The sequence below is a fragment of the Colletes gigas genome, unplaced genomic scaffold (assembly GCF_013123115.1).
Source record: "Colletes gigas isolate AHSC1104 unplaced genomic scaffold, ASM1312311v1 Colletes_gigas_Sc00015, whole genome shotgun sequence".
NCBI lineage: Eukaryota > Metazoa > Arthropoda > Insecta > Hymenoptera > Colletidae > Colletes > Colletes gigas.
In genome coordinates, this window is record NW_025106644.1 from 4,011,008 (window position 1) to 4,023,897 (window position 12,890).

At 37.4% G+C, this 12,890-nt stretch overlaps 1 protein-coding gene across 1 annotated transcript in view; it reads right to left on the reverse strand.

Annotated features, from left to right (window-relative positions):
- Positions 1 to 306: 306 nt before the first annotated feature.
- LOC122400059 (putative tyramine receptor 2) overlaps positions 307 to 12,890 on the reverse strand; it is a 47,549-nt gene continuing 34,965 nt past the window's right edge. The window contains exon 3 of the mRNA XM_043401266.1: positions 307 to 1,579. Coding sequence (XP_043257201.1) covers positions 369 to 1,568 — 1,200 coding nt within the window. The 5' untranslated portion in view covers positions 1,569 to 1,579 and the 3' untranslated portion in view covers positions 307 to 368. The remainder of the gene's footprint in view (positions 1,580 to 12,890) is intronic.

Sequence of the window (12,890 nt, forward strand, 5' to 3'; positions counted from 1 at the left end):
ATTTCTCCACGTATCCATTAATTTCCTTGCAAAACAAATAAATATGATGTTAATTCTAGAGTTAAAGAGAGATTGTAGAGAGTCTCACGAACAAACAAAATGGCCACCAGTTTCAGTTACAGTTTTAAGATACCAAGCTAATGCTGTTTCCAGTTAACATTCTAAGTTTCTATGCATCTGTCAGACGCCAAGACAATTTCGACCATTGTTTCGTTGATTTCGATGGTTCCACCGCGTTGTGGGCCAAACCGTCCGTTCTCTCGACCCGGAGCGGCTCGTCGTTGCAAAGCAGAGAAAATTAGCGATCTTGGTGACCCGGTAGCCGTGTTTCATCGTCGTTTCTAAACAAAACGGCCACCGGTCGTGTTTCAGCGGATGCGCAGCAGCCTTCTGAAGGCCCTCCTGTAGTCGAGGTTGAAGATCGTGTAGATGAGCGGGTTCAGGGCGCTGTTCACGTAACCGAGCCACGTGATGAAGTAGACCATTCGATCGGAGGGACAGCAGGCCGGGCAGAATGGCACGATGACGTACATGAGGAAGAACGGTAGCCAACAGACGACGAAGACGCCCATGATAACGCCCAGCGTCCTCGCGGCCCGTCTCTCCTTCGACAGAGATATTCTCTGGCGTTCTTCGATGAACTGATACACGGTGGTCGTAGTGGCGGGCGCCTGTCCGCTGGCCAGCCTCCTGGAGGAGGTGGTGGCGTTCCCACCGATGGTCACCTCCGTGGGCTCGTCGTCTATCAGCGATGGCTTCGCGTGGACGCGTGGCGTCGATCTCTCGTTATGGTTCGTCTCGGAGCTGACTGACTCCTCCGCGTCGTCGGCCTCCCGATGCCTGGTGGACTGCACGGCCCCCAGTCTGCTCTGCCTGGCCCTCTCGCGGAGCCTCCTCCTCGTCGCGAGAAAAATCTCCAGGTAAACTAGGCTCATCAGCAACAGGGGTATGAAGAACGAACCGAGGGACGAGTAGATCACGTAGCCCTGCCTTCTGGTCAGCTGGCAGGGTGTACCAGGCTCCAGTTCCTCGGGCCAGTCGTTCCAACCAGCCAACGGGGGCGAGCTGATGGCACCCGAGAGGATCCAGACGCCCGCTATCGTCGCCAACACTCTCTTCAGTGTGCGTTTCTGCGCGTAATTGATGGGATCGGTGATGGCCCAGTAGCGATCCAGAGCTATGGCGCAGAGATTCAGAATGCTGGCGGTGCAGCAGAGCACGTCGCAGGTCAGCCACAGCTTGCACAGGTGTATCCCGAAGATCCACTTGCCCAGGAGGAGGTACGCCACGTTGAAAGGCATCACCAGGATCGCCACAGCGAGGTCAGCCACCGCCAGGGAGACGATGAAGAAGTTCTGAACGATCCTCAGCGGTCTGTAGGTGAACACGCTCAGGATCACCAACGCGTTTCCCAACACCGTCGCCAGAACGAGGAAACCCAGGGTCAGGGAGGCGGCTGCAGCTTCCCAGACCGGCAAGTTCGAGCCAGTCTCCTCCTCTGGTGGACCGCAACCTGTTACCTCGTAGTCCTCGGTCATTGTGCCGCCTGACTCGCCGCTGGAGTTCATGGTGTCGATTCCTGGGAACAATAGATGCTCGTTAGGTGGTTCCTGGATCACCTGGGGGACGAGGAAGGGTTCGATCGTGGCTGCTGGGGATTTAAAGAATTAGATAAACGACGATTTGTGAGGATGTAACGAACCCCTGACTCTGATTGAGGCGTTACTTCTTGTGCTCACCGCCAGAGGGCCACGCTCTTGACTCTCTCGCAAGCGATCGAGTGACCCTTTCGTTTCTATGTATAGTGATGAATCCCATTAGCTTCCTTTGGACTCTTTGCTTTGCATCGGGTGTGAATAAAAAAGCGTTTGAGGCGATGCGAAAAAGGGGGTCGAGTGGCTGTTTGGTTTTGAGGTTTTGGGTGAAGTGTGCCTTGGGGAAATTCTGTAAAAGTTAAGTGGGAGTTTTAGCCCGTAAGAAAGAACGGTGGTGTGCGTGTGTGATGGTTTAAGAATGCAACGTGGTCGAGGAAGGCTGGTTCGTTAGACTCGGCAGGGGGTTGGTCGTTCGAAAGGGTCGGTTGAAGATGGCCCGGAGAGCGGAAAACTAAACGGTAAGGAGGAGGGTGAAGATTAAACAGTAGAGAGTCGAGAGTCGAAAGTATAGGCAGAAGTAAAGAGTAGAAAGTAGAGGATAAACAGAGTAGACAGCTGACGGTAAACAGGAGGTAATAGTCCAGGGATGCTCAACTTAAACTTGCGATTATAATTGCCACAGTTTTGAAATATAAAAGAGACCTAAAAAAGACACAGACGAAGGGTTGAAGGCATCAAACAGTCGAGAGTCGAAAAGTAGACAGAAGTAAAGAGTAGAAAGCAGAGGATAACACAGTAGCTGACTGGATAGCTAAACAGGAGATAATAGTTCCCTAGGGGATGGCTCAACTCAAACTACAAAACGAAAAACGTAGAAAGAAGGGTAAGATTAAACTACAGACGAGGTACACGAGTAGACCTTTACAAAAATTACAGAAATTACAGAAATTTTATTGTTTTTTAACGGAATGAATTGACCAACAAATGATTAATTCCATTGAAATATAAAAAGAATTTTTTTTCTCGAAATTGAGTAGGATTTTTTGGATATCTCTATTGACCAAAAATGATTGCAATTGGCCCCTGCAACTAAGAATAATTTTTTTAGAACGATTTGAAATGATTTAATTTTGTCGAAAAATTGATCCACTTATCGAATTTTTTTCTCGAAATTGGTTAGGATTTAGAGGGTATGTCTATTCACCAAAAATGATTGTAATTGATCCCTAGAACCAAAAATAATTTTTTTAGAACGATTTGAAATTTTTGTTTTTTACCGAGAAATTGAGGCACCTATCCCTGTCGATTTTTCTTAAAAGTTCGTTTTCGATTTTTAGTAATTTAGTTTGACGCCCTATAGAAAAGTTGTCTAATACTTTTTCATAGGTACCCATGAGCTCTACTTCAGAAAAAAATTTCATCGAAATATATTCACTATTGTAGAAGTTATGGCTGTTTGAAAATTGGACCATTTTTATGGGCTCTCCCTCATTTTGCGATGTCAAGGATCAACTTTTTGATCATTTTTGGAATTTCTACATATTCTCCATCAAAATACGCGTTGTTTGCATTTTTAAACATTAAAATCGTCCAATCCGTTCAGAAGTTATGACGTTTTAAAGATTCGCATGAAAATTCGTGCAGACATTTCTGGCCAGAAACTATATTTTCGGTAAGGAATTTTTTTCTCGAAAGTGTGTAGGATTTCGGGGGTATGTCTATTGACCAAAAGTGATTGTACTTGACCCCTGAAACCGAAAATAATTTTTTTAGAACGAATTGGCATGTTTTAATTTCGTCGAAAAATTTATCCAATTATTGAATTTTTTTCTCGAAATTGGTTAGGATTTCGAGGGTATGTCTGTTCACCAAAAATGATTGTAATCAACCCCCGGAACCAAAAATAATTTTTTTAGAACGATTTGAAATTTTTTTTTTCTCGTCGAAAAATTTAGGCACCCTATCCCTGTCGATTTTTCTTAAAACTTTGTTTTTCATTTTTAATAAATTTGTTTGACATTCTACAGAAAAGTTGTGTAATACTTTTTTGTAGGTACCCATGAGGTCTACTTCAGAAAAAAATTTCATCGAAATATATTCACTATTGTAGAAGTTATGGCTGATTGAAAATTGGACCATTTTTACGGGCTCTCCCTCATTTTGCGATGTCAAGGATCAACTTTTTGATCATTTTTGGAATTTCTACATATTCTCCATCAAAATACGCGTTGTTTGCATTTTTAAACATTAAAATCGTCCAATCCGTTCAGAAGTTATGACGTTTTAAAGATTCGCATGAAAATTCGAGCAGACATTTCTGGCCAGAAACTATATTTTCGGTAAGGAATTTTTTTCTCGAAAGTGTGTAGGATTTCGGGGGTATGTCTATTGACCAAAAGTGATTGTACTTGACCACTGAAACCGAAAATAATTTTTTTAGAACGAATTGACATGTTTTAATTTCGTCGAAAAATTTATCCAATTATTGAATTTTTTTCTCGAAATTGGTTAGGATTTCGAGGGTATGTCTGTTCACCAAAAATGATTGTAATCAACCCCCGGAACCAAAAATAATTTTTTTAGAACGATTTGAAATTTTTTTTTTCTCGTCGAAAAATTTAGGACCTATCCCTGTCGATTTTTCTTAAAACTTTGTTTTTCATTTTTAATAAATTTGTTTGACATTCTACAGAAAAGTTGTGTAATACTTTTTTGTAGGTACCCATGAGGTCTACTTCAGAAAAAAATTTCATCGAAATATATTCACTATTGTAGAAGTTATGGCTGATTGAAAATTGGACCATTTTTACGGGCTCTCCCTCATTTTGCGATGTCAAGGATCAACTTTTTGATCATTTTTGGAATTTCTACATATTCTCCATCAAAATACGCGTTGTTTGCATTTTTAAACATTAAAATCGTCCAATCCGTTCAGAAGTTATGACGTTTTAAAGATTCGCATGAAAATTCGAGCAGACATTTCTGGCCAGAAACTATATTTTCGGTAAGGAATTTTTTTCTCGAAAGTGTGTAGGATTTCGGGGGTATGTCTATTGACCAAAAGTGATTGTACTTGACCACTGAAACCGAAAATAATTTTTTTAGAACGAATTGACATGTTTTAATTTCGTCGAAAAATTTATCCAATTATTGAATTTTTTTCTCGAAATTGGTTAGGATTTCGAGGGTATGTCTGTTCACCAAAAATGATTGTAATCAACCCCCGGAACCAAAAATAATTTTTTTAGAACGATTTGAAATTTTTTTTTTCTCGTCGAAAAATTTAGGACCTATCCCTGTCGATTTTTCTTAAAACTTTGTTTTTCATTTTTAATAAATTTGTTTGACATTCTACAGAAAAGTTGTGTAATACTTTTTTGTAGGTACCCATGAGGTCTACTTCAGAAAAAAATTTCATCGAAATATATTCACTATTGTAGAAGTTATGGCTGATTGAAAATTGGACCATTTTTACGGGCTCTCCCTCATTTTGCGATGTCAAGGATCAACTTTTTGATCATTTTTGGAATTTCTACATATTCTCCATCAAAATACGCGTTGTTTGCATTTTTAAACATTAAAATCGTCCAATCCGTTCAGAAGTTATGACGTTTTAAAGATTCGCATGAAAATTCGAGCAGACATTTCTGGCCAGAAACTATATTTTCGGTAAGGAATTTTTTTCTCGAAAGTGTGTAGGATTTCGGGGGTATGTCTATTGACCAAAAGTGATTGTACTTGACCACTGAAACCGAAAATAATTTTTTTAGAACGAATTGACATGTTTTAATTTCGTCGAAAAATTTATCCAATTATTGAATTTTTTTCTCGAAATTGGTTAGGATTTCGAGGGTATGTCTGTTCACCAAAAATGATTGTAATCAACCCCCGGAACCAAAAATAATTTTTTTAGAACGATTTGAAATTTTTTTTTTCTCGTCGAAAAATTTAGGACCTATCCCTGTCGATTTTTCTTAAAACTTTGTTTTTCATTTTTAATAAATTTGTTTGACATTCTACAGAAAAGTTGTGTAATACTTTTTTGTAGGTACCCATGAGGTCTACTTCAGAAAAAAATTTCATCGAAATATATTCACTATTGTAGAAGTTATGGCTGATTGAAAATTGGACCATTTTTACGGGCTCTCCCTCATTTTGCAATGTCAAGGATCAACTTTTTGATCATTTTTGGAATTTCTACATATTCTCCATCAAAATACGCGTTGTTTGCATTTTTAAACATTAAAATCGTCCAATCCGTTCAGAAGTTATGACGTTTTAAAGATTCGCATGAAAATTCGAGCAGACATTTCTGGCCAGAAATTATATTTTCGGTAAGGAATTTTTTTCTCGAAATTGGTTAGGATTTCGGGGGTATGTCTATTGACCAAAAATGATTACAATTGACCCTTGCAACTAACAATAATTTTTTTAGAATGATTTGAAATGTTTTAATTTTGTCAAATAATTTATCCACTTTTTGAATTTTTTTTTCGAAAATGGTTAGGATTACGAAGGTATGTCTATTAATAAACAATGATTGTAATTGACCCCTGCAACTAAAAATAATTTTTCCAGAACGATTTGAAATTTTTTAATTTCGTCCTCGAAAATCTATAAGGTATAAACTCTGCTTGTATATCTTGTCTGCAATTAAACAGTTTAGACTAAAAAATAGTAAAAAGTAAAGAGTATAAAATAGAGAATAAACAGCAGACAGATAACAATCCCCCAGTGGTGCTCAACTTGAACTCCGCAATTATAATTGGTCACAATCTTCTCAAAAATAAACACAGACCTAAAAGAGAATATACAAATTAATAATCTTGATTATCAAGAAATTATTTTACCGCTCTGAATGCTTCGCCTTTCGGTGCCAGGTTTCAGAGTGATTCAGTTTGCGAAACGACATGGAAAATAATGAAAGACAGCAAAGCACCACATAGGTAAATCCCAGCAGTATATTTTGCTTTCACGAACTCTCTCATCTGCATCCACTTGGTCTTTTGCCCGCGCGTTGTACAGGGATTTTACACGCGGTGGATCAAAGCCATCGAGCACGGGGTAATCCTCGATCGGTGACATCAGGATTTCGCCGATGACTTCCCGCGAACCTGTGACCCCCAGGATTTATGAGTCCACCATCCACGGAACACACAATATTTCGATGTGAAATGATTTTTCGAGGACAAGGAACATTTTAATTTGTCCCCCTCAACCCTACAACTATCAACAATTATAGTCTATTCATTTGTATCAAAGATATTAAAACAATAAAAATAAATATATGCAATGGAAATAAATGTTTATTAATTCTCTCATAGTAACCCACGATTTTGGAAAAATCCAATTTTTATTAGAAATTTTGATCACTTCAGGTAGATCTAGTGTCAAGTACGATATTGTAAGGGATGTTAATTTGAGAAAATAACGTGAAAAATGAAGATTGAATGGTGGAGGAGAGCATAGCAGAGTCCAAAGGGGCTAATCAGCTTTATAAACAAAAGATTCGAAAGCTAAGGGGTGCTGTTTAAGGGCGGATTAGACGATCGGGTTGTTTTAACGCGCGGTTTGCGCAGCTGAACGTACACACACGGGGCCACCCACGAAATTCGCGAATACCTTATCGAGTCGCTTTCCGTTCGTAGCACGGTAGTTCCCCTCGTTACAATACACCTATTTCGAACTATTTCTCGCGGCGTGCACGCCCCCTCGACTTAGTTATGCAATCTCGCTTTGATATTCGACCACGGGTCATTAGAAATTTAAATCAACGCCCGGTGAATTGCAGAAATTTCTGAATAAACTTGCACCCAAAATATGAATTAATGTTCTACAGTAATTTTCAGGGGGCTCTATTTTCTCCTAGCAAGTTTAAAAACAGAGTTTACATTAAGTCTGAGCCACTAGAATTTTGAAATCCTCTCTTTTGGGGAATAATTATCAAGTATTTCTTTAGAAAATATGAATTAATATTCTACAGTTAATTTTAAGGGTCTCTATTTTCTCACAGCAACTTTAAAAGCAGAGTTTATATTAAGTCTCTGCCAATACAATTCTGAAGCCCTCTCTTTATTGATAATCTTGCACAGAAAATGTGAATTAATATTGTACGGTGACTGTACTTCCTCTCTGCAATTTTAAAAGCAGAGGTTATATTAAATCTCACCCGATACTACTTTGAAATCCTCTCTTTTGAGGAATAATTATTAAGTATGTCCTTAGAAAATATGAATTAATATTCTACAGTAAATTTTGAGTGACAGTATTTCCTCTAAGCAACTTTAAAAACAGAGTTTATATTAAATCTCACCCGATACTACTTTGAAATCCTCTCTTCTGAGGAATAATTATTAAGTATGTCCTTATAAAATATGAATTAATATTCTACAGTAAATTTTGAGTGACAGTTTTTCCTCTAAGCAACTTTAAGAACAGAGTTTATATAAAATCTCACCCAATACTACTTTGAAATCCTCTCTTTTGTGAAATAATTATGAGGTATTTCTTTAGAAAATATGAATTAATATTCTACAGTAACCTTTAAGTGACAGTATTTCCTCTAAGCAACATTAAAAACAGAGTTTATATTAAATCTCACCCAATACTACTTAGAAATGCTACCTTTTTTGATAATCTTGCACAGAAAATGTGAATTAATATTGTACAGTGACTGTATTTCCACTCAGCAATTCTAAAAACAGAATTTGTATTAAGTCTCAGCCAATACAATTCTGAAGCCCTCTCTTGTTTGATAATCTTACACAGAAAATGTAAATTAATATTGTAAAGTCACTGTATTTACTCTCATAAATTTTAAAAACAGAGGCTATATTAAATCTCACCCAATACTACTTTGAAATCCTCTCTTCTGAGGAATAATTATTAAGTATGTCCTTAGAAAATATGAATTAATATTCTACAGTAAATTTTGAGTGACAGTTTTTCCTCTAAGCAACTTTAAAAACAGAGTTTATATAAAATCTCACCCAATACTACTTTGAAATCCTCTCTTTTGTGAAATAATTATGAGGTATTTCTTTAGAAAATATGAATTAATATTCTACAGTAACCTTTAAGTGACAGTATTTCCTCTAAGCAACTTTAAAAACAGAGTTTATATTAAATCTCACCCAATACTACTTAGAAATGCTACCTTTTTTGATAATCTTGCACAGAAAATGTGAATTAATATTGTACAGTGACTGTATTTCCACTCAGCAATTCTAAAAACAGAATTTGTATTAAGTCTCGGCCAATACAATTCTGAAGGCCTCTCTTTTTTTATAATCTTACACAGAAAATGTGAATTAATATTGTAGTCATTGTATTTACTCTCATAAATTTTAAAAACAGAGGTTATATTAAATCTCACCCAATACTACTTTGATATTCTCTCTTTTGAGGAATAATTATTAAGTATGTCCTTAGAAAATATGAATTAATATTCTACAGTAAATTTTGAGTGACAGTATTTCCTCTAAGCAACTTTAAAAACAGAGTTTATATTAAATCTCACCCGATACTACTTTGAAATCCTCTCTTCTGAGGAATAATTATTAAGTATGTCCTTAGAAAATATGAATTAATATTCTACAGTAAATTTTGAGTGACTGTATTTCCTCTTAGCAACATTAAAAACAGAGTTCATATTAAATCTCACCCAATACTACTTTGAAATCTTCTCTTTTGGGAAATAATTATTAAGTATGTCTTCAGAAAATGTGAATTAATATTCTCCAGTAAATTTTAAGTGTCTGTATGTTCTCTTAATTGTTCTCTAATTATAAAAACAGAGTTTATATTAAATGTTGCCCAATAAAATTGTGAAGTCTTCCCTTTTTGGTGTCAATTTTTGGACCTGAATTTTTAAAATTGCAAATATAATATTGTGAGAGACATTAATGGTTCCAATTCGCGATCGATACTTTGATACGAACGCTGTAGATGTTGCTGGGAGTAATGAAGAAAAATACACACGCGAAAACCGGGGATCCCCAGACGTTTACGCGGGCTCATCAACTTTTATTCATCGAGCGTTCGATATACGAGTCGCGGATAGCCGGAATTTTCGACGATATTTATACGGGGGCCTGGATAAATTCCATCTGTCGTTCGTTACGCGTTTCGCGCCAATATTCGCGCGAAAATGAAATACGCCGATAGCCCGACCGTTCGAAAAATTCATTTGCGAGCACAAGTTGTCACGAATGGACGATCTTCCTATACACGGCTGTCGCGATAAATAAATATCGTAATACGATGATTCACTGTCGAGAGGTCGACCATTCACTCGGCCCCCACACTCACAGAAATTAATTGCATAACACTTAAATTTAAATTTATGGTAAAAAAAATTCGTTCTTTTTTCTTCTTCTATTATTTTCAAACGCAAAGAAATTATTATTCATTTATTAACGAGAAGAAAACCCTTTACAACAAAAGATTTAATATGATACAAATATAATGTGCTCATTCCTGTCTTTTGCATTAAAAATTTAATTATTTCTGTCTTAATTTTTATGTCACGTATACACATTGAATAAAATATATTTTTGCATGAAAAATAACCCCAAAAAAAGGGAAAAAAAAAGTGACTTGGCAGGGATTCGAACTCACGACCAAAAGATTCACAGTCATTTGCTCTATCGACTCGACCAAACCTTCCCCTAGAAATTAAAAGGTAATTTTTTTTATTATAAGCTACCAAGCTTTAAATAAAAATCTCTGTTAGGGGTTTTTGACACTGTATACTATAATTTGCACCTAAGAGGGAAGAAATTCCGGCTCCTCTCGGTGCAGGAAAGCCGTGAGAATTGGCGAACGCTAGCAGATCGGAATAAACCGGATAAAATGGAAACACGCTTTCTGTTTTTCGAGGGTGGGGGAAGCAACGATCCGAGAAAGCGTCGCGTTACGGGCAGAACATACATGACTTTCGAATCCAACGAGCCGGTTTTATCCAAAACCGTTTGTATTCTCGAAAACAAGGGAGGAGGAGCGAAACGGCACCATTATCGAGACAAAGTCACGCTCGAGCAACGCGACGCAAGTTTGCACATTGTTTCACCGTAAATGTCAATCGATTCAAAATGGCGGATCGATCCAGACGCATTTGCAGTGAATATTAGCGTCGCTACGGACTCGTATCTAAGGTTTTTCGACGTTTGCCATTTTCGAAAAATATTCGAGTTCTCCAGGGACCACGAGGAACCTCCATTTCCGGTTTTTCTGGACATGAACTCCACAGGGAGTCCGAGTGACCCACAAGTGAGACATTTCCTTCGTAATTTTTAATCCTCCGATTTTGTAGAAGAAAATATCGTATATTTTAGAATAGTATATCAGATAATTCGACGAAAAAGAGTTTGGAATAAGAATGTACACAGTGGATTTCAATCGAAAATGGCGGTACCAGGAGCACAGTCGCTCGAAACGAATCCTGTTTGAACAGTTTGCAAATACAACGCACGTAACATTGCTCAAACTCCATCGTGCGAAACTTTGCCGTTGAAATCGACTTGGAGCAACGTGTAAATCGTTCGAAAACTGTTTTCCCAGAGGAATATTTTTGTTTACCGTCGCGAAATGGGATTCTGCTACGTGGAAACTTAATCAGATTCGCCAAGATTTCGAGCTAGCGAATATCCCTCCGTTTTGCATGCATCTGATTTTATCAAGTTTGTCATTTAATCTAATAACGTTTGTACCTCAATTTCAGTGAGTTTATATCGGTTCCGGATCTCTTCGGAGTAATGGAGATGTCTGGAAATTAGGTGATTCGATTACTCTTCTTTTTTTTCTCGACGTTTTAAAATAATTTCGTCGAGTGGAGGTAACCCGGAATTTTGATATCGAATTCGATGCAATCAGCGGAAAGTTTACGAAAGTTTCGCGTCCGTGGATTCTCAGGTTGTTAAGATTGAATGTTAGAAGTTCTTACGGGATTCTTCCGCGCGCATCACGCCTTCAAACAACGTCGGACGTATTAATGGATGTTCGAGGAAGCGCTTAAAATTGCAACGAGCGGAAGAAACGATCGAAGAACGGGGTACGCGTTGGGGGAAAGCTGATGCATGACGAGCAGAGTGACTAGGCTTTCTAAGCTGTTAAATCTGGGTTAGGAGTGAATTAGAATAATAAAAAAATTGTCACACTATTTGGAGAACGATAGAGTTTCTTCTAAGTTAGGTCTGGATTAGAATAACTTTTCTTCTAAGTTAGGTCTGGTTTAGAATAATACAATAATTGTCATACTATTTGGAGAACGATAGAGTTTGTTCTAAGCTTGTTAAATCTCGATTAGAATAATACAAAACTTGTCACACTATTTGGAGAACGATAGTGTTTCTTCTAAGACGTTAGTTCTGGGTTAAATCTGGGTTAGAATAATTTTTCTTCTAAGATGTTAAGTCTGGATTAGAATAATAAAATAATTGTCACACTATTTGGAGAACAACAGTGTTTTTTCTAAGCTGTTAGATCTGGCTTAGAATAATAAGAAACTTGTCGCAATATTTAATGAATAATAGTGGTTTTTCTAAGCTATTAAATCTCGATTAGAATAATAAAAAGATTGTCACACTATTTGGAGAACAACAGTGTATTTTCTAAGCTGTTAGATCTGGGTTAGAATAATAAGAAACTTGTCGCAATATTTAATGAACAATAGTGTTTTTTCTAAGCTGTTAGATCTCGATTAGAATAATAAAAAGATTGTCACACTATTTGGAGAACAACAGTGTTTCTTCTAAGCTGTTAGATCTGGGTTAGAATAATAAGAAACTTGTCGCTATATTTAATGAACAATAGTATTTTTTCTAAGCTGTTAGATCTCGATTAGAATAATAAAAAGATTGTCACACTATTTGGAGGATAACAGTGTATTTTCTAAGCTGTTAGATCTGGGTTAGAATAATAAGAAACTTGTCGCAATATTTGAAGAACAATAGTTTTTTTTCTAATCTATTAGATCTCGATTAGAACAATAAAAAAAATCGTCTCACTATTTCGTATTACGATAGTGTATCAATTCACGGAAATCTGTACATTTCTCGTACGATTTTAGCCACTCGAATCAGTTCTGTGGACTAATCGTAAATTCACGATGGCGGACGCCAACAAAGTTTCGTCAGACGTATCCATTAACAGTGCGCTCACGTTTGCCGTGTCAGCCAATACCGCGATTTCAGATCTGCCGCTAATTTACTACCGTTTTGGTATACTTCCGGGGCAAATAGTTCCTGGTGTAACCAGATAGAACGCCCGGATCGATGTATCGACAATTTCGATCGG